Below are 23,209 nucleotides of genomic sequence, written 5' to 3'. Positions count from 1 at the left end.
TTTTCGGGATAATGATCAGGAAAAGAGAGGCAGTAAACAGAGCAAACATCTTTCCCTCTCCTGCAACCTGAGATCTTTTAAATGGAGGTGCTTAAGGCACTGGTGGGAAAACCTCAGGCTTCTGGGATCTACTTTGTTTTTGGCTCGAATCCTAAGGTCCACCAACTGGAACCTGGTGCAAAATAGGGCTCAAGCAGGCAGATGAACACTATGACTGAAGGAACAGGGTATCCCTAAGCACATGTTCAGCCCAGGAATTTGTGATTGGTACTAGAACGCAAAAATCCACTCCTGGTTTTCCCCTAAGTATTCCCGTCCTCCGCCAGCAACCTATTTTTATTTTATTTTTTGCTAGGGGTGGGGGAAGTTTTTTCAGCTGTTATCGTTAGGCAATTAGAAGTCCGAAACTCTTGCCTGGAAATCACCCAGCGACCTACTAATAGATCTCAAACTACTTTCTGTCTCCCCTTGGCATAGGGCAAAGGGATGTGTGGAAAGCCCTCTCAGAAATTTGCTATGTTTACCTTTTGGCCTCTCTCAAAACATCTTGGACAGTCCATGTAAGGAAGATCCACCTAAATTCACTTTGAATTTTGCTTTATGAGCTAAAACTGTGACCTTATTCAGGGTATGGAAACTACAAGTGGTCCAGAAACTAAATAATACTCTCTTTAAAAAAATGTATTTTAATGCGTTTTTATTCTGTTTTTATTCTTTTATTATATTTGCTCACTGCTCCAAAATTCTTGAATGGGGAGCAGAATAATAATAATAATAATAATAATAATAATAATAATAATAATACACTTTCTCAGTGGTGGCACCCAGGCTTTGGAATTCCCTTCCAAGGGAGGTGTGTCCTGCTCCTTCTTTAACAGTCTTCCACATGCAGCCTGTGAATACTTACACACCATAAATTATGGTATAAGGCCAATGGGTTTGAAACAAAGGTGCCCTTCCATTCACAAAAGGGATTTTGATCAATAAAGCTTCTGCAAACAGAAGGTGGCAGGGGAAAGGCAACTTTTGCCAATTCCCTCTTCCTGCTGCAGTTCCCCACACCAGAACGCTTCTCCAGAACTCTGGGGCAAATTTGGGAGGGGGCACACAGGAATTGAAACAAAGAGGTTCACATTCCATGAGTGGAACTCTGTTCACAGAAGTTTGGATCCAACTCATTTTAATTTCTGCTGTGAACATATGAGCATCCCGCAGAGTTTGAACGTGTATAAAAGTAGCTTTTAAGCAACCACTTGATCCAACAGAGTGCACGTTTTGTTGGGGTGGGGACTGAGGGTTAAGTAACTATTTCAGATTCAAGCTGTTTTTATGCTTATTAATCTCTTACCAGCCACTCTGAGCTACAAAACGAGAAAGAGGCTCAGTTCAGACAACACGTTTCTCACCGGTGGTTTTAGAACTCCACGGTGGAGTATTTACACCACCACTGAGAAATGTGTTGTCTGAGGGGAAAACTCCACTCCACGCTGTGCAAAGGAGAGTTCCTGCACAACTGTTGTGTGTTGTGTTGTGTGGTGGGCTCCATAGAGTTTTCCATTGCGTTGTGTTGACTTTTCCCACTGGCTACAGAATTCCTTGGCAAGAGCGGTGAAAGGAGGGAGTGCCACTCTAGGAGAGCGGCCAGGATTTTTTTCACAGCAATGACTGTTGGGATACCATTGGGAGGACCGGGGGAGGAGAAAGGGCAGAGGAACTGTCAATCAAACATTGCAATGGATTTTACTCAACTCCATGGTAGCCCACAGTCACACAATGGTGGAGTTAGAACATGTTGAGTGGAGTGTGCCCCCTAAAAACGCAACCATTGAGTGGAGTTTTCATACTGCATTGACTCATGTGTTGTCTGAATTGAGCCAGAGAGTCAGGTTCAATAAGCAGAGAGTGTGGTGTAAAACTACATTTCTGTGAGACAAATCACAGCTCCTGAGGCAGACCAGCAATGCTCAGTTCATTATGAATCTAAATAAAATTTAATAAGATTTCAGGAGATGAAGGATAGTGATTAGAATTGAAAAAAACAAAATTTGGGAAAATAAAAATGACTGTTCTGTTTTTTAAAAAGCAGGATCATATATAGACGTGGTTTTGCCCCAACTAGAGAAACAACTACTGAGAATGGTGGAAAAAGGGCTAAAATAAACTTTCCCGTTGAAGATTCTTTAGAACAGTCACACAACCCCACAGTATAATAAAAACATGAAGATTACAATCTTCTGTTTAGAATCATTGTTAGAGGCAGATTTTCCGCTAAACTGCTTATAGAAAAGTAAGATATTTTGGGGATAGTTTATCTTTATTCAGAAGTCATTATATGAAGATACCCACCTCTAACCCATGAACAATCTTCTGTTTATTTCCCAGTTTAATTCTGGCTTTGCAAACTGCAGAGACGTTTTGAACCTAAAGCACACCCCCTTTTGAAAGGCCAGCAATTTTATCTGCTATTTCCAGATATATACGGAATCTGAATTTCTCCCATGCTGACCGCCGACAGGAGCTAAAGGTCATATTTAGCCTTTTCTCTTGTATCAACAACAAGCCGTCAAACCACATACCACTCACTCACAAAACAGAGTCAACTTGTGCTAATATTGATAGACAAAAAAAATGCAGGAATCGTTTTCTTTTACATCACACAGACATAAGATATACACTCAATTGTACGAGAAATATACTAATGATAACTTACGAGTAAATTGCTCTGTGAGCAATTACAGACTTTCCCCTTCCCTGGATGTCGGACTCCCAGCTTTCATATCTGAGCATACCCATGCTAGGAGACTTCGCTAGCAGCCAATAATAGCCCTGCTGTGTACTCACCAGTGCTTTGGCATTAGGGTTTGCTTTCTTGTCCAACAAAACCTTAGCAACTTTGTAGTGGCCACAGTGGGCGGCAACGTGCAGCGCCGTCAGGTAGTCATTAGTGACGTCATCCACAGGCACATTGTGCTCAATCAGAAGCTGAACACAGTTGAGGTGGTCCCCTTGCGTTGCCATGTGCAATGGAGACAAGCCATTCTGGATGCAGGAGGAGGAAAAGCAGAGCAAAGTAAGATGCACACATAAAAACTATACCACTTCTGGTGGAAGAGATTGTTACCACCTAGCTATACAAGCTTCTGTGATTTATATGGAGACTTCCAGTTCTTTAACTAGGAAATGCTTAGCCAAACCTTGTAACTCAGGTGTTGTTCACACCTTATTCAAGCAAAGCATTCATGGGAACTTGAAAGTAACCTGGGGAAGGGCCAGTAAAAAAGAAGATAAAAGGAGGAGTGTTTATCCTGGTAGAACTATTTCACTTGGAAGCGTGACTCCTTTAACAACATTTGACCAGAGGAGGCATAACATTTCTGATCTATTAAGCGTGTTTAGGAAATCAGGATCATGCACCTCCTGTTTTGGAGTGAGTCGTACTCCCTATGAAGCGTCAGGTGCATAGCCTGGGGATGCTATTACAGACAGCCCTATTTTTGGAGACCAAAGTGACCTCCGTGGCACAAAGAGCCTTTCACTAGCAAAAGTGAGAGTTCCAGCTCTGGCCTCGCCTGGATCGAAATCGCATGACCACGTTTATTCAGCGTTAGCCATGCTCTGCTAACACCCCTTTTGGACGTCTGCAGCATACTGCATGTGAGGCTGCCCTTGAATACCATTTGGAAATTACAGTTAAGTACAAAATGTGGCCGCTCAGGGACTGGGCATGCAGAATACATCTCACCAGTTTTAAAGAAACTACACTGGCGTCTGGCCTGTTTTCATGGACAATTTAAGGTGCTGGTTTTAACCTTTGAATGGCCTGAGACTATGGCCATAGCTAGACCAAGCAATATCCTGGTAATCGCCCTGGGATCATCCCTGTGGGTCTACATGATGCACAGAGCATCCCAGGAGCAGGGAGAGATGATCCCTCCCTTGGCCCAGGATATCGGCAGGCGCTTTCCCCCCGCTTTTTCAATGGTCCTGGGATGATCCCAAGACCGCGGAAAGTGTGGCCAGGCATTGCAGGTTGTCCCGGCTCCTCACGAGTAACCGCGAGGAACTGGGCACGGGGCAGAGAGCTCTGGAGCTCTGTGCCCATTGGGGGCGGGGTGAGGGGAGGGCAAGTTTTTTAAAAAAAAACACACACCTTACTTTTCATTCGAGCGCTCGTGTGCTCCTTTTTCTTTAATAAAAAAACCCACCAAAACGGCGGCCGCGATGCCGCGCACCACATGTAGACAAGCATGACAATCTCGTGATCATAAAATCGTAAGATCGTCGACCTCCAACCCCCTCGTCTAGCCATGGCCTACATTACCTTAAGGATCATCTTCTCCCAAATGAGCCTACTTAACTATTAAGATCTTTATTGGAGCCTCTTCTTTGGGTCTCCCCACCCAACATCAGAAGTTGCGGGGGCGGTGGGGGGCGGGAAGGCATAAGAGGGCCTTTTCAGAGGTGGGGCCCTGTCTTTGGAGGATCTGTTGGTGCCAAACCTGATGTCTTTCTGGTGTTAGGTAAAGATCTTTTCATTAATTAAGTTCAGGCCTCTTAGTTTAATTTGCTACAGTGTTTCTGTTTTCAAGTGCTGCTTTATCCAGACTTTGATGGCATATTCTATATTTTTAAAATGGTTTTGTTCGTTTCTTGGTTTGTTTTTAAATTATGTTGCTAGCCACTTGGAAAGGCTTCCTACCTGGCAGAGCAGGATAAGTATATATTAAATAAATAAATACATAAATAAATAAATAAATAAGAATTAGAAATTATAAGTGGATCACAGGTTCGTGCCATGCCACGTACCTGTGATCCAACACACATTCCTTTCACCTCCCTCTGCCACCAATGGCCTTAAAAAATAATTAAGTACGACATCAGCACTGACAACTGCAGCTAAGTCTAACCAGCTTCAAATCCTAACCAGTTTTAAACCCTAGTTAACTTTAGCCAGCTTGTGTTCATAGATGTTTTCTCCCTGTATCCTTCTTATACATGCATACAGACATATAACACACTCTATGGAGAGAACACATTAATTTTTTTTAGAAATAAAGCCAAGACGTTTTAAGACAGCTTTCCCCAGTCCGATGTCCTCTTTATGAGTTGGACCATAGTGCATAACAGATTCACGTTACGAATCAGAAGTTCTTAGTTCATTTATTACATGTGCCATGAAATCACTATTTGGCATTAGGCAATCTACTTTTTCTCAACCTCCCTGCAATAATATTGACCTACCTTACAGGGTTCTTATTGTAAAGATGACAAGATAATATATACAAAGAAGCACTATGAATATTCCCAAACACCAACACCACAGCAAAAGCCATCTCCACAGAGAGGTGCTGGAATGCACACCCTGAACAAAACAACTACAAATGCACAACATCTCAAATAATCTGGAAGCCAACAGAAGAACTGACTGAATATGATTTTTAAGTAGATTTCCAACTTCACTGCTTTTCATTTAGAAGTTGATCTTTGCAAGGGATTCTTTTCACGACCAAGGATACAAAGGCAGACAATTGGGAGTGTTGTATTATTCTCCAGAGCCCAAGTCCCACAATACCTTTGTTTTGGAAAGAATAGGGGCTCCTCGATCAAGCAGCATCCGCACAACTTGTTCATGGCCACTTCGTGCCCCACAGTGGAGAGGTGTCAGCCCATCCTATTAAATATAAAAGTCACAACCCATTATTTGGGGGTATCAACAGATTACACAACTTTAGCATGTACAAACTGTTTGCAAAACTTTGGGCAGTATCCAATGGGTTACCGGGGTTATCTTGCCAGTTCCATTGCTCAAGTGTAAGGCAACACTTGCACAACAGACATATAACGTTTGCTTTAGGAAGCCCCAAAACAAGCGGAAATGCTCATTTCTGGATCAGGACAGGTCAGCTGAGCTTTCTTATGGGTCCTGCTTGAGCTAATAGATGCGGTACTACCATCTGGCCATGTGCAGTAGGAGTACCTAAAGGCAGCAAAGAACGAGTCACCAGCCATCATTTTTGATAGGAGCACAAAGAGTAATGCTTCAATCCTATGCACACTTATCTGGGAGAAAGTCCCATTGAACCCAATGGAACTTACTTATGAGTAGACATGCACAAGAGTCTCGTGTGGCACAGAGCGGTAAAGCAGCAGTTTCTGCAGCTGAAACTCTCCCCATGGCCTGAGTTTGATCCCAGCGGAAGCTGGTTTCAGGCAGCAGGCTCGGGTCGACTCAGCGTTCCATCCTCCCGAGGTCGGTAAAATGAGTACCCAGTTAGTTGGGGGAAAGGTAACAAAGGCTAGGGAAGGCAACGGCAAACCACCCCGCTATAAGGCCTGCCAAGAAAACATCAACGAAAGCTGGCGTCCCTCCAAGAATCAGTGACGACTCAGTGTTTGCACGAGAGGTTCCTTCAGACATGCACAGGAATGAGGACAAGGCATCCAGATCTGGCTGCCAGAGTCCTGAAATCCAGACCCCTGTTGTATAATAATAACTGTCAAAACATCAACAATTATAATTAGCGTAGTTGATGTTGAACAAATCCTGAATCCTTACACTGTGTACTGTTACTCTGCAAAAAATAAGGGGTGTCTCTTCAAAACTAGTCACAAGTTTCAATAAATTGATCATTACCTCAAAAAAGGTTTCGCACAATCACACACAAGCGACACAGATGTAAATGTACTGTTCTGAATGCAGTAGTTCCGAGTGACATTAAGGCAGCTACTTATCCCTATCAGCTTTACCTCACATTTGCTCACATCTTTGCTTCCTTGACACTTCTTACATTGCTCCTCTAGGCCAGAGTGTCAGTTAATGTCAATTTAGTTAGAATGACTCAGGCAGATGGTGTCCAAGAGCACTTATGCTCTTTCGCTTCATAGATGTATAGGCTGAGACATATTTTATCTATTGGTTTAGTTTTGGTTTATAAGATTGAATGCTCTGGTTTCCCACATCTATCTATCTATCTATCTATCTATCTATCTATCTATCTATCTATCTATCTATCTACCTACCTACCCCAGGTAGTTTATTTGTTGTTTCAACCATCATGGTCATATCAACTTTACAGATGCAATACAGGTAAGCACACAAAATATCTATCTATCTATCTATCTATCTATCTATCTATCTATCTATCTATCATCTATCTATCTTGCCCAATAGCTGAACTTATTGACCAATGTTTGTGCAATATGTTATGCCAAGATGTACAACTTCAAATCTAAGCCCTGTTCAGAATCACATGATGGCAGACTGGGGAACTTACACTGCTTCACTTCATAGCCTAGACATATCTTCACTTCATAAGCCTAGACATATCTTATCTATTGGTTTAAGTACCACGCTTTGACCTTGTTCAGACAACACACTAAGCCATGGTGGTTAAACATTTTGAGCCAAACATTATGGCTTAGCATTTTGTGTGAACTATGACTTAGTGTGTTGTGTAAACCATTCCTAACCATGGTGGCTACATAACCATGGTTTAAACGCGCTCACTAACCATTTTCTGCAAAAGGGTTAGCGGCCTAACCATGGCTTAGTGTATCATCTGAACAGGCCTTTTGATTCCATCGACCCTGTCACTTTCCTGTCACTGTTTGCTGTAGACATTACCCTCCAATGTGTAAAGGATGACAGAGCTGAGCAATGGGAATGTGGTGGCAGGAGTGGTCCTGTTCTCCCTCACATGATTCTAAACACTTCTGGGGTGACTGCCTGAAGGGTCGAACACCCTAGACTCTCATTGAACCCAGAAATTCAATGACCTGGCATGAACAATCATATCTTGGGCCTTTTGCCTGTGCATGCAGCCAGCCCCTTTTCTCCTCCCTTTGTGTTGCAAGCAAAGTAGCAGGACGGAAACCTCTAGTTAACCATAGTTTGCCGTTCCTTCCAAACTTGCTTCATATTTTTGATTACTGGCATCAAAACAAGCGAGGATATTAAACACAAGGTTGAAGTTGACTTAATATCCTGGCTTTTTCTAAAATGGGAAAGCATAGTTTCCCATTTTAGATTAAATGGGTAATTATGGGTAATTGGTGGTTTACTGGTATTGTTCGTACCACAAAGGGAGGAATCAAGGGGCGATGTGCATAGGAAAAAGGCTTGTTCATATCACAACTTATTAAGCTGAGATACGGATGTGGCCATTGTGAAAAGAATCAAATACAAAAATTCAAAACAATCCAAGTACCCACTGGAACAGAAATACATACCCACTGCTATAACTATGTAAAGAAAATGTCATTCCAAAATGCTAGCAAGCTAACAGCTATAAACAAGATCTATGTAACATGTAATTTAGGTGCCACTTCATCTCTCTTATTTACACCGTGCCAATCCCCTCCTTTCTAAGTACTTGAGGGCTGTGCTTTTTCTTTTTCTTTTCTCCCCCCCCCTTTTTTTTTTAGAACTCTGAGCACATAGTGTGCTCATATTAACATTGGCATAGTACACAGGTGGAGCATCTTTTAAATTGGAATTAACAGAGTTGTTTCTCCCTGATTATTAAACTCGCTTGTTGTGATTGCATCTAGTAACAACAATTTTATTTATTGTCAGGAGGAACTTCAAGGCCTCTGTGATGAGATTATTTGACCCAAATTCTTATTTTATCTGAGCTGGCTTTGTCTGAAGATATTGGAAGAAGGACAAACAGGTGAACCAAGCCCAGGTCTTTGGAAAATACATTTTTAATTAATTTATTTATTTATTTTATTTATTTTATTACATTTATATACCGCCCCCCAGCTGAAGCTCTCTGGGTGGTTTACAACAATTAAAAATAGTAAACATTAAAAGTATACAAAAATTTAAAAAAACATAAAAACAGTATAAAAACAACAACAGTATCCATTTAAAACAACAATTCTGGGGTCCATTAAAACAAACTTAACATTATTAAATGCTGTTAAAATGCCTGGGAGAAGAGAAAGATTAATAAATTAATCAAAATATGATATGCAAATAACTGACAAACATATCTTCTTTTGGATCAGCTTTCCCCAACTTGGTGCAATCTAGATGTTTTGTGTAAAACCCGTCATCCCTGACCATTGGCTATGCCGGCTGGCACTGATGGGAATTGCATTGATCTGGAATATATCAGGTTGGGGAAGGTTGTTTTAGACTAACAGTTCTGAGAGGCAGGTTTCATATGAATAGGGTAACCATATGGAAAGGAGGACAGGGCTCCTGTATCTTTAACAATTGCATAGAAAAGGAAATTTCAGCAGGTGTCATTTGTATATATGGAGAACCTGGTGAAATTCCCTCTTCATCACCACAGTTAAAGCTGCAGGAGCTATACTAGAGTGACCAGATTTAAAAGAGGGCAGGGCACCTGCAGCTTTAACTGTGGTGATGAAGAGGGAATTTCAGCAGATTCTCCATATATACAAATGTCAGCTGCTGAAATTCTCTTTTCAATACAACTGTTAAAGATAAAGGAACCCTGTCCTCCTTTTCATATGGTCACCCTACATATGAAGGTATGGACAATTGCAAGGAAGGAACCCCTCCCACCTCTGTTTGTCATGTTGAGGCCATGAAGCAGAATGCTCTAGGATTTCCTTTACCACTCTGCACACAATTCAAGAGGCTTTTAATGCATAAAGCCTGAAATGTCTCGGAAATTTACCTCTCCAAGATTACCTCCCCCTCTCTCATTAACCCATGTCCAATCACAATCTCGAAGACTGATAACCAAATTCCTCCAAGCTCTGCTGCTGAACAAGTGGATTATTTCCTTGGTCTGCCCTTCACCTCCCAGACCCTGCTGTAGCTCCACCCAGAAGGCCGTCATTTTTGAAATCAAAACACTGTTTATTCTAACATGCAGCTGGGTATATTTTGTGCATTGGGAGACAATTTTGCAGTGGGAACTAACTCATTTTGTGCACTGAGGCCTTAGCTAGACCTATGTTTATCCCGGGATTGTCCCAGGGTCGCCCCTGCTTGCTCCCGGGATCCCCTCTGTGTCATTTACATGAACAGGGATGACCCCGGGATGATCCAGGGATAAACCTTAGGTCTAGCTAAGGCCTAAGTTTCTTAAAAAGAAACAGGTAAAAAAATAGCAGAAAATAAAGTTAAATGTTGTTGCGTTTTAATATTCATAACCTTGTCTCAATAGGTTATTACAGCTTTCCCTTACCCTGCATTATTTTTAAGGCAACTCCATTATTCTTCCTTTCTCATTTACTTAATTCCTCTTTATCTTTCTTGCTCCACTCATCACCTTCGCATACCTCTTCCTTATTCTCTGTAACATTCCCTTCTTCCATTTCTTAAGTTAGTAAAGATTCTGTGCAAAGGATGTTCATGTGGAATTGGGGAAACACTACTGCAAGCTTCCCCAACCTGGTGCCCCCCAGATGTTTTGGATAACAACTCCCAGGATCCTTGTCCATTGGCCACGCTGGCTGAGGCTAATAGGAGATGTAGTTTAAAACATCTGGAAGGCAGTAGGTTGAAGGAAGACTGCACTATTGGTTGCTTGACCAGGTTGGTGGGAAGAGCATAGAATAAGCCCTGAATCAAAAGATGGTACCTGATTGAATACTGGCTACCCAAAACACCAAAGTGTACAATTTTCATTTGTGGACAGATGGGACAGCAGGTTTAAATGTTTTGTTTTCCTTTTTGGATTACAGAGTCTAGTCTATGAAACAGATTACATTATCTTAGGCTTTGACCCCCTTTCTACATTGGTGCCTAGATTTTATACATGTCTTCAAAGAAATTCACCATAATGAATATGAGGGAATCAACTCTCTCCTCAAAGTCATGGTGGAGCCAGAGTATTGATCTGTGGCAGAGTATTGATCTGGGGTAAGGGCTCAGTCAGAAGCTATGGAGTATCCTTATACAGGGCTGCTGGAGATCTGACCGCTCTGCATTTTTGCTAGACTGGCTATTTTGCCCATCTAGCCATGGTGGTTCGGAGCAAGAGGCAAGGGGGCTGGAATGAGGATAGGAAGCTGCATAAGGCTTCTCCCCTCCCCACCTCTGGGGCTGCCCCGTTTCCCCCATCATGTTCAGGTTTCCAAACACGGCGAGGTAGCTGGCATGGTTCTCTCTACACCAGATACGAGGAGGAGGGAGCAGGGAGCCCGGTTTACAACCAGTAAACTGACTGACCCTATGGCCCTTCAGACACTGTCTAGGGGCCATAGGATCTCTCCCTAAATTAGTTAGGTGACCACTAATTTTGAATTTAAAAATGTGGGCCTGTACATTTTAAAACAGGTTCTGAAACAACAGAAGGGCACAAACATTTCAGAACACCAATGTTCATTTTTGCTATACCAGTGTAGAATTTCTCTGAGAAATGTGAATGCCAGTTCAGAGGATGCAGAGGATGAAGTTGAAACATAGGTACAGAAATGCAAATTTCAAATAGAATTCGATATTCCAAATTTGAAAAATCCAAATAGTAATAATGAACTGGGGCACAATTTTATATCACTTCTAAGTATGCATTACTTTACTCCTTCCACTATGAGACTGGAACCACATGTTACAGCTACTGTACAACTGCTACTGATACCAGTGAGCCAGCATTTTTTCCTCCTCTCTTCTTCATAACATACTTTTATTGACTGATTATGTTTTAAATCCACCCAGTGACATGTGTTCTCTGGGCAGATTACAAACAGTAAAAAGAATACGATATAATACAAATTGTTTCATCAAGTAGTGAAACACTGTTGTGTTGAGAATTTGCTTCCTCCACTTCACGGGCTGCCACTTGCAGGGTGGGAGAAAATGAAAATCACCATTTTTGTCAAGGATGGGAAATATGTCACCCTCCAGATGATGTTGGACTGCAACATCCATCACTCCTCACCATTGCCTTTGATGGCTAGGGCTGATGAGAGCAGTAGTCCACTACATCTGCAGGGCTACATGTTTCTCCCCTGCCCTGGCATATGTGATGATGTCTTGTCATGCACTTTGCATACTAAAACATATCAAGGAGAGAGGAAGAGACAAAACAGGGCTGCTACTTTTGACCATGACTGCATGTTGGCCATAAAGTCTAATTCTGGCCTAAATGCCTCAAAGGAGTTGGTGGGAAACTTTCTCATTTACATGCACCATCTCTTCATGCCCATATGTGAAGAACTAAGCACGAACAGCCCTGGATTCCCATAGGCACAGGAACATAGGAAGCTGCCTTACACCAAGTCAGATCACTGGTTCATCTAGCTCCATACAGTCGACACTGACTGGCAGCAATGCTCTCCAGGCTTTCAGGCAGGAGTTTTTCTCAGCCCAACCTGAGAATGTCAGGGATTGAATCTCCAATGATCTCTCCAGTGAGCTCCAAAAGGATCTCTCTAAACTGGGAGAATGGGCATCAAAATGGCAAATGTGGTTCAATGCAAGCAAGTGTAAAGTGATGCACATTGGGGCAAAAAAATCCCAACTTCAAGTATGTATAACCTGATGGGATCTGAGCTCATGGTGACTGACCAAGAAAGATTTTAGGCATTAGAAAAGGAATTGAGAATAAAACTGCTGTTATCATATTCTCCTTATACAAGTATGGTTCAGACACATTTAGAATACTGTGTATAGCTATTGTAGAAATGGAAAAAATGCAGAAAAGGGCAACTAAAATGATTAAGGGGCTGGAGCAACTCCCCTATGAGAAAAGGTTTCAGAGCTGCAATTATTTAGTTTAGAAAAAAGGAGGCTAAGGGGAGACATGATGGAGGCGTACAAAAGTATGCATGGCATGGAGAAAGTGGATAAGGAGACATTTTTCTCCCTCTCTTAAAAAACTAGAATCCAGGGTCATCCCATGAAGTTGGTGGGAGATTCAGGACAGATGAAAGGAAGTACTTCTTCACACAGCGCATAGTTAAACTGTGGAATTCACTTCCACAAGAGGCAGCAATGGCCACCAATTTGGATGGCTTTAAAGGGGTATTGGACAAATTCATGGAGGATAAGGTTATGGATGGCTACTAGTCCTGATGGCTATATGCTACTTCCAGCAATAGAGGCAGTATACCTATATACATCAGTTGCTGGGAAACATGGGCAGGAGGGTCGTGTTGCACTCATGTTGTGCTTGTGGGTTTCCCATGGGCAGCTGATTGGAACAGAATGCTGGACTAGATGGACCCTTGGTCTTAGAGCATGGCTCTTCTTATTTTCTTATGACCTTTTTGCATACAAGGCAGGAGCTCTACGACTGAGGTACAGCATTCTACGGAGCCCTTTCCTCCCCCGTGGTCCCTCAATCAAGCATGCTTCCATTTTGCCAGGCTATGAAGTGAGCTATGGAGGTTCTTCCATAGCTCACTTTCAGCAGCCTGGCTCACTCTGAGCAAACTACTTGTGCTGTACATGATATAGTGGAGGGGAAGGAGAAGGATTGTCTAAGAGAATGTACAATCCTTGGGGCAGGGAACAGTCAGATTTATATTCCACTGTGGTTGCTCTGAGGATGCCAGCTGGCCCGAGAGATCATAAAACTGTATATGCAACACGTTTTCCTGTAGATTCAAGAGCTGGCCTTTTCAGCTCAGCTGCAACACAGTAGATTGAAGATTACAAGTGCTTACTGCTAATCCGGGGTAAAATGTGCTCACTGTCTGTGACAAACACAAATTCATCTTGGCAAGCATAGTATCAGGCAGCCAAACTAAGTCAAGCTAATTTAATCAACTGAACTAAGTATGCTTTATTTGCTGAAATCTATTCTGGAAGACAGAGAATGGGAAAACATGATCAGAGAGGCAATGTTTAGTATGTGAGTTACACAAAGCAGCAGTTGATTTTTTTCTTTCACGATCAGAAATGCTCCTACTAAACCAAACACTGAAATTTGTCGTTGCATAGAAATTGACACAGTGACGGACTCCATTTATTGACTACTGCTGTTGTGCATTTAGCTCTTAACGTTACTTGCCAGCTGCTGGGTACTGAAACAAAACGTTCCTTCACGTATCATAAAATCAATCCCCAAGCGAGATATAAAATCAGTTTTGCAGTTTTGAGTGGCAGGCCTAGGCAATACTTGGATTACTTCACGCATATCTACACAAGAAGAAGAGGAGAAAGGGGTGTACCTGTTTAGCTTCAGTCACCACATAGTTGCTATGTGGTGGGCAACTTTGGAGGACCCAGGGCTACTTTTGACCACCTAGCCCCTCCCCCACCCCCAACCAGGACATGTTCCTGCCAAATTTGATGGCAGCAAAAAAAACCTGGTGGTTTGCTGCTAACTTTCGGTGGCAAACTGCTAAGGAGGGGTAAGAAGGGCAAATTTACCTCGTTTTCAAGATAAATTTGTCCTTATTACTCTTCTGTAGTGGTTAGCTTCCAAAATATGGTGGCAAACAACCATTGTTTTGCCAATGCAAATTTCAGCAGCAGCAAAGGCCACACTGGGTAGGGGTGGGGGGCAGCAGGGTCCACGTACAGCCCACAGACTGTGTGTTGCCCACTCCTGCCGAGAGGAATAGAGAAAGGGGTTACTGAGATTCAGGATCTCATGAACATAAAGTGAACAAGGAACGCCTCCTCCCATATGTACCTGCCCGGACCTTAAGATCATCCACAGGGGTCCTTCTCCGTGAGCCCCTGCCGAAGGAAGTGAGGCAGGTGGCTACTAGGAGGAGGGCTTTCTCCGCTGTGGCACCCCGGCTGTGGAATGAGCTCCCCAGAGAGGTCCGCCTGGCGCCTACACTGTACTCCTTTTATCGCCAGCTGAAGACCTTTTTTATTCTCTCAGTATTTTAACACCTAATTTTAACTTACACTTAAATTTTACTGTTTTAATCCTGTATTTTCATCTTATATCAATTTCTGGTGCGTGGTTTTATTCTGGTTGTGCTTTTAATACTGTATTTTGTATTTGTGTTTTTAGATTGTTGGTTGTTTTATTATGTTCTTCATGGTTTTAATTTTTGTGAACCGCCCAGAGAGCTTTGGCTATTGGGCAGTATAAAAATGTAATAAATAAATAAATAAAATAAATAGCCAACAGCAATTCCAGCTCAGCTTCAGAATGCTCCCAACAGTGGAAGGGAAGGTGAATTTCCCCTTCTCAGGTGCCACCACCTACACTATTTTGAGAGTCACCAAATCCTCCAAAGCAGATTTTCAGGGGCAAGGGGAACTGATGAACATAACTACCTCTCCCATTTCTCCAGTGGGACTCCTCCCCTGGATAAAATGTTTTCCACAGATTGAAAGGGTCCTTCCGTTTGTAAGAGGCAAGGTCTTCTTCCAATCCTCTGTGATTTAGTGCACTTTCCACTATATGGTATGTTCCACCTAGCTTGCTCTTCTGGCTAGCTCCCTCTTCTTTTTTACAACAATCCACCCTGCAGACAAGTCCTCTGGAAAGAATTTACTACAGTCAGCCAAAACTAGGCTGACAACTGTTACCCAGAGGACCGTCTCTTCTGCCAGTCCCAGACTGTGGAATGGCCTGCTGGGAGAGATTCGACAACTTAATAGTCTTTTCGAATTCAAGAAGGCTATAAAGACTTGTCTCTTCCGGCAGGCCTACCTAGTCGAATTTTAAGATATTTGACTGTTATTTTAATATTGTATTAGTTTTATATATTTTAATCAGTTTTATGTATTTTATGGTATTTGTATCTAATGTTGTTCCCCACCTCGATCCAGAGGGAGAGGCGGGTAAGAAATAAAATTATTATTATTATTATTATTATTATTATTATTATTATTATTATTATTATTATTATTATTCCAAACCCACTAACCCTTATTAGGGGCTTAAGTTGCTGGAGGGATTCTTATTATGGTGTAATTTCTGTTGATGGATCTCTGCTGTTTGTTCTGATCTGTTTTAAAAAATTTACTGTTTTTTTAAAAAAATAATTCCTTTTTTTTTTACTGTCACCTGCTTCAAGAGCCTGAGAGCTATGAATGTAGAATATAAAAAAAACAAAACCAGCATAATTTACTTCAGTGAGCTTTATGCCAGATGCATATGGTATAACAAAGGATAATACAATAATTCATTGTCAGTCTTACCCTTGTTTTGGCATCAATTTTTGCTCCTCTATCAAGTAGCAGTTTAACCATGTTTGTATTCCCTCTCTTCGAAGCTACATGTAATGGAGTGATATCGTTCTGTGGGAGAAAACACAGATAATCAAGTTAACTTTCAAGAAGTATTAACTGGGACTGAACCTATTTCACAGGCTGTGATTCTCAAGATATTTGCTTTTACGTAGTTTAGACTCAGGCTGAGCCAAAAATAATAATGTCCCCTCCGTTTCATGGGGTTGTTTGGCTAACACAAAATGGGTGGGTTCAGAGATGTTCTAGACAAATGGGAGAATGTTTCTTATATCTTTCAGCAGGGGGAGTTACCATGATAGATACAAGGCAGAAGAAGGTTGCAGGCAGTCTCCCTTTTAGCTGGTAAAAGGAGTTTTGCGATGGCTTCAAGCAGTGGTGGACCTGCAATAAGCAGCCGCCACCTGGCGGTATTCCTCATTGAGAATGGCCCAATGGAAACAAGGGCAGTATACTCCACTATGAAAGCAGTATATAAAAGGCAGGAGCCACACTACTGCTTTATAGTGGTATTGAAGTGCACTGACAACTGTTGGGGCCCATTGACGCAGACCATATACCGCTTTCATACCGCTTTCATAGTGTTATATCCTGCTTGGTGTAGATGAGCCCAAGGCTACATCATGACATAGTGTCATTCCCATGGCATCCTTGGTAACACAGATGGCTGCCCTCACTGGGCAGAAATGTCTCCCAACCCTTGAAGAACACAACACTATTTGGGGGGCATTCCCACCCCCTTTCAAAATGTGGAAAATGTCTGGGCCAAACAGACCACTGTGCTGTTCCTTTCTCAGGGTAGATGGCGGGGGCACTGTACTGAGTAGCTGGCTGAACACTGGCAAGTCCCAGGTTCAAAATCTTGCTCATCCAAGATGTTCACTAGGTGACCTTGGGCATCTTGGCACATTAGGAAGCTTGCAATCTATTCTTATTTATCTTCTCACAACATCACTGTAGGCAACCGAGGCTGAGAGGCCATGGCTTGCCTCAGATGATCCGGCAAGCTTCATGGTAAATTTAAAACTGAGATGACATTTTTTTCAGACAGCTGATGTTGTTTTCATAGAGCAATAGAGGAAGTTGTGATGAAATCACTCATTGTCTCTGCTCAGAGGTTTTGAGTGTTGTTGTTTTTTGCAGTGCTTCAAAAATTCTGCTTGAGGCAAATGGACACTGGGAGGAGCAGGGGGAGAAAAGAGATGGGCTCGAGAGTAGAAATGTGTGTACATACAACTACTGCCTGCCCACAGCCTAGGTCTCCCGTTTCCATTCCTACTTTTCTGTCCACTGTTTCACATCTTGCCAAGTGTGTGGTGCTGCAAGCACAATTCTTGATGATCTTTTCCTTCATCCCCCACTCCACACCTCAAAACCATTCTGACCCCATTAGAAATAATTTCGAATGGCTGGGAGGTAAAAACCAGTTCAGAAAGAATGAGCTGCGTGTATCATGAATTATGAAGTGCTTTTCAAAACTCGAGATGTTCTACTGATACAACATTTGACCCATTTGCTTCAACTGTAGGAATGAACTTCCCTAAATGATCTGTCAACAGGAAATAATATGACGATGTTTTATGTGGGGCAGGGCTGGTCCAAGGCACATTGGTGCCTGAGGGAAAATCCAGATGGCGCCCCATACGGATATGCGAATTGAAAACATGGCACAATCCATCAGAAAAGTTCTCCTGCACAGACATAATTGAAATCAGTGGGAGCTCTACAAGGGTATTGGCATGCCCTAGTGCAGTGCATTTCAAAAGGGCTTGTGCAGGAGAGCTTCATGGAGTCACCCTCTGAATGATGGGGCCATGTGCTGAAACCAAGCTGGTGTGGGTGTGGCCAGTGCCTGCTTCGGAGACACTTTGGAACCCCACGTATGCTACCTTGAGTTCTAAAGTGGAAGAAAGGTGAGATAGAATATCTCTACCCACCCATGTGTCTCTGCGCCACCTTCAATGGCTTCCAGAATCCACTACTTGAGGTAGCCACCTCACCCTGTATCATGGTGGAGACCTCCTGAAGAATGTAAACATTTGCACACAGTTGAAAACAATTTTTCATCTTTATCTTTGAGTGTCTGTTTAGCAAGGCAGCCATATGAACATGTGCTGCACATTCAGGACAATTACATAACAGACTCACCCAGGCGCAAAGATCCAAGATGTAGCTAGATGCTGTTTGCCTCTTGTTGAATTACCTACAACGTCTAATGTAAGTGTCCAAATTTGCACAGAAAGCCTTAAAATTAAAAATCACTTATTTTGTTTTTGACATGGAAAAAGCAACCTGTCCTCATGCTAAGATGATGACAATAATCTTGATTTTGAATTATGGCCATTGTTGTGTTCTGGGAAGATGTCTAATAGCTGGTGAATAAAAACTGCATCCCAATGAATGAACGAGGCCATCTATATGTTAAGATATCCATTCCGTGGCTCGTGCATCAGATGCATCCAATGTCTATGAACGCAGATGCAGGTCATAGTGCAAAACATAGCCAAGGGAGTAGTCAAAATAGATGAGTGTTGGTCCCATAAACCATGCCCCCAGCAGTGTGCCAGGCCATCTTGAACTAGACTGATCATGACAAGAGTGCCATATACTATGATTTACCTGAAACCTGATAATTTTTATAGCCACTCACCACCATGACCACCACCACCAGGCTACCATTTCTTCCGAGGTGGCTCATGACAGAACATAAAATAATAATAACTACAAAAGGTGAGAATGAAGCTACAACACATACCAGAAAAGAGAAAGTAACATGTACTTTCACATACACATGACACTGTAAGAAAAGAGGCTGGGAAGGAGACCCCACTCCTCCTCTGTTTGCTCAAGGGTTTTACAAATTATAGTTGTTAAGAGAGAGAAAATACTCAGGATAAATTTGCTTCTGGTCTTCTCCGTTTATTGTCTATACATCATCAGAATATAGACTATAAGCCAGGGACGTGCCATCTTTTTTTGTGCCTATGCTATTCTGCAAAGTGCCATGTAAATTGATGGTGCTATAAAACAAATAAACCATAATCAAATCCATTACCTTGATCAGTCAGGGCTCAACTTCAAGATACTAGCACAATATGCTACCATATATGCTAGTTTTCTTTAGGGTCTAAACAGAGTCTCCAGGTCAAGCCCTGCCTCTTCCATGCCTCAGGCAAGCCACTGTATCTCAGCAATATGTAGGTTAGTAATAATAATAATAATAAACAGCACCCTACTTTACAGGACTGTTGTTAGGACTACAAAGATAAGATGAAAGCCAATGTGGTGTAATGGTTAGAGTTTGTTGTTTATTCGTTCAGTTGTTTCCAACTCTTCGTGACTTCATGGACCAACCCACGCCAGAGCTTTCTGTCAGCCGTTGCCACCCCTAGCTCCCCCAAGGTCAAGTCTGTCACCTCCAGAATATCATCCATCCATCTTGCCCTTGGTTGGCCCCACTCAGCCATGAAGCTTACTCGGTGACTATGGGCCAATGACTCTCAGTATAACCTACCTCACAGGGTTGTTTTGATGAGAAAAGGGCAAGAAAGAAGAGCATATAAGATGCCTTGGGTTCCTTGCAAGAGGGCAAAAGTTGAGATATAAATGTAATAAATAAATATACTAATGTTGTTCCCCGCCTCGATCCAAAGGGAGAGGCGGGTAAGAAATTATTATTATTATTATTATTATTATTATTATTATTATTATTATTATTATTACTACTACTACATACATGAATATCTCTGAAGACTGAAATGCTATATAACAGTTAAACGTTGTAACTAATCTTGGGTCATACAGATGAATAGTGAAGACTGGACTGGCCAATCTGTTATTCCTCCTACAGTGCTGACAAGAAGGCTAGCAGCATGAGCAGCTCAACACATGGCCTGTGAGCATCGCTGGGGTGTGGGTGGGAGGGGAGAGTGGTCACCTCTCCACATCTGACCCCCGAAAAAGCTCCAGAAAGACAAAAACCTAATTCATTAAGAAGAACTAAATTTCAAAATAGCTTCGAGGTGTGGAGTATTGGAGGAGGCAGCCAGGTGACCCCATGGTGAATAGGAGAAACACTCCCAATTGGGGGAAAGGGGTGGCAGGAGCTCAGTTACATAGTAGCATCTTCCACAGGCAGGATGCTTCCCACAATGAGGAGACGGTGAGGCTGCTGAAGCAATGGCGAGGGGCCGCCAGCTTGAACAGTTGTTATACTGTTCAGCACCCTTATGGCTCAGCACCATTTCCATGCTGAACCTCTTCCCCATTTGTCCTCAGGATTAGGAGAAAATGAGGGAGGGAGTTCTGTCCCTGTGCAGAAGGGCTTTGCCTCCTACTGCCAACCTGGATCACCCGCGTTTCCAAGCACAGTACAATGACACTGGCCACACTCTTTGTTACACATTGGTCTTCCGAGAAGTGTTTCAACAGCCTCCGTATTTGCTGATTCACTTTGGTGCGCGTCCCTTCACTCCCCATGAAACAGCAAAAAATAGCTGAGACTTCTGGCTGGGTCTGCATCGAAAAGGCAAAATGATGCAATGGGAAGCTAATCTCATTTCCAGCAGAAAACACTCCTGCTGGCAAAGACGTTTCAGATTTATATTCCTGAAAGTGCCCAGCCTAACACAGCTGACTCTCTTAGCTATCTTTTTGGAGGAGGAGGAGGAAGAAGAAGAAGAGGAAGAATGGGGTGCTCCTGAGAATTAAAAGGCAGTAAAAAAAAAAAAGAAGTGTGTGTGTGTGTGTGTGTGTGTGGGAAACCTGATATTAAGAGCTTGCTTACACAAGGCAATCAAAATAGAAGCATTATTTCTTAATGTGAATGTTGTTTGTTTATTCCTGTTACCACCCACAGCGTTGTTGGTACTGTTAGTACTGCCAGAGAGATTCCTCTCTTATCTTTAAATCTGATGCTGAATTGGGGGTGGGGGATTGAGGCAGCTGCAGCAGCATCTTCCACCCACTCCACTGGCCATCCACCCCCTCACTGCAGCTGGTAGGGAAGGGGGACAAACAAGAGAAGAGTGTGTGTGTGTGTGTGTGTGTGTGTGTGTGTGTGTGTGTGTGAGAGAGAGAGAGAGAGAGAGAGAGAGAGAGAGAGAGAGAGAGAGAGAGAGAGACTACAGCTCCAAGTTCCAACCTGACATCTCTGAAAAGGGTGTCTCAACAGTGCAAATTGGGTGTACAAAACAACAGGGAGAAAGAATACAAAGGCTATATAAAGATACAGAATGCAAGAGTGTACAAGGGGGTGATTTTGCCAGGACTTGTCAGCAATTATTAGCTCCTCTTAGGTGTGGACAGGAAAGCAACAGTGGGGCCAGGTAGATAGGGTTCAGTGGTAGTCCATATAGGAGTTTAGGAGATTGATTAGGCTAAGCGGGCATGAACTGTGAGACAAGCATCCAGTGAGCCATGGAAAGGCAAGGTAAGCCTGGCTAAAGGGAACAAGGTGTTCTGAATGACTGGCACCAGATCATCAGCAAAGTGGGCTGATCTGACCCAGGAAGCATTACACAAGGCTCTCAGACAATCAGAAGATTGGGCTCAGAGCCAATCAATGCTTGACAGATTACATTTTGTGCTGGCTGAAATATCTGAAAGATCCAAGTTCTGGACCCAGTGGAGCACACACACCTGCTACGTCCTTCCTTGCTCAGGCATATGAACCTATCATTCAACAGGGCTAAAAAATGCCTGAATCGCCAAGTCACCAAAAGGTTGTTAGTTAAAAGAATAGAGTCATGTATATACCATAGGCTATGATCGCATGGGATCTCGCATGTCAGGGTTCATAAAGCATCTAAAAAGTACGTACTGTCATGCATGTGAACAAAGCAATTGTCATAATGCAATAAATAAATGAAATCCTAGCTGCCTACCTATGTCAGTGCCTTTACAGTAATAGTAAAGGTTCAGTATACTTAATATAAATCAGAACTCTACAGCAAAAAAACCTGGATTCTGTGCTCTGAATGCAGTATATTATGCAAACACACAGCCACACACATGACTGACATAATTTATTCTGCTCCTCCTACGCATGGGGAGAGGCAGGAAGCTATACAAGGAACTGAAACCTGGATCCCCTGAAATCCTATTCTTATTCATCTTCCCTAGCCGCTGCTCATTCCTGTCTCACTTATTATTATTATTATTTATTTATATAGCACCATCAACGTAGCCCTATGCTGCCACTTCTTTTCTTAACTATTTTCAAGCATTGGCTGCAAAGCTAGATGTGAGATGTAAAGTTCAAAGTGGACCTGCACACTGGGTCATATTATATCTATGCTGAGCAAACCACAAGCAGTTCTTCCCTACCTCTCTGCTTGGAAATTGATGCACAGACCTTGCTGGTAACTCCCTATCCATGCCCCTCTGCGGGCAGAGCTTCGCTCAGCAAGCTAAACTATGGTTGTACCATATATTTTGGATCCCAAACAGGATTAAAGCAACAAGCCAGGGCTAGCAACTCATCTACACTACTGCTTTAAAGCGCTTTATAACAGTTTTGACAACTGTATATGGAGTGTGTCCTGGGGGCCCCAACAGTTGTCAAAACCGTTATAAAGCACTTTAAAGCAGTAGTGTAGATCCTGCCCATGAAGAAGTGTTAGGCCTCCACTAGGCTTTAGAGGATCTGGTTAAGTGAAACTCCTAAGAATTAGCACGTACCCTTGCAGTAAAGTCCACAGCAGCGCCACGATTTAAAAGCAGTGTAGCTACGTTGATATTTCCATAGTGGGCAGCTATGTGGAGGGGAGTGAAGCCACTCTGAAAGAAAGATAAAAACAACAACACACAGAGCAAAATATAAATTATTTTTCCCCAAAATGTCTTCCGGTGGCTCCTAAAATGTATGTCTTACAGCACAGAGTCCAGTAAGCAGAATATTATTCAGAGATATAGGCTCAGTTCAGACAACACGTATCTCAACAATGGTTTTAGAACTCCACGGTGGAGTTTTTACACCACCATTGAGAAATGTGTTGTCTGGTGGGAAAACTTCATGCAACGGAGGAGGGGTGTTGTTGTTTTTTGGAAAACACTCCACGCAGAATATCCACGCTGTGCGCAGGAGAGTTCCTGCACAACTGTTGGGTTGCCTGTTGTGTG

General features: G+C 42.6%; 1 protein-coding gene across 9 annotated transcripts in view; it reads right to left on the bottom strand.

The window, feature by feature from the left end:
• The window catches only part of ANK3 (ankyrin 3), a 264,099-nt gene that overhangs the window by 127,301 nt on the left and 113,589 nt on the right, over window positions 1-23,209 (bottom strand). For all 9 annotated transcript variants that reach the window (XM_063133078.1, XM_063133081.1, XM_063133084.1 and 6 more), the window contains 4 exons: window positions 22,769-22,867; window positions 16,040-16,138; window positions 5,573-5,671; window positions 2,842-3,039 (listed from right to left, as the gene is read on the bottom strand). In XM_063133078.1, the coding sequence (XP_062989148.1) occupies window positions 2,842-3,039; window positions 5,573-5,671; window positions 16,040-16,138; window positions 22,769-22,867 (495 nt within the window). The remainder of the gene's footprint in view (window positions 1-2,841; window positions 3,040-5,572; window positions 5,672-16,039; window positions 16,139-22,768; window positions 22,868-23,209) is intronic.

This window comes from Elgaria multicarinata, chromosome 8, assembly GCF_023053635.1.
Source record: "Elgaria multicarinata webbii isolate HBS135686 ecotype San Diego chromosome 8, rElgMul1.1.pri, whole genome shotgun sequence".
Taxonomy (NCBI): Eukaryota; Metazoa; Chordata; class Lepidosauria; order Squamata; family Anguidae; genus Elgaria; species Elgaria multicarinata.
Note: the sequence above shows the minus strand (reverse complement) of the source record. Positions and strands in the feature narration are given on the sequence as shown.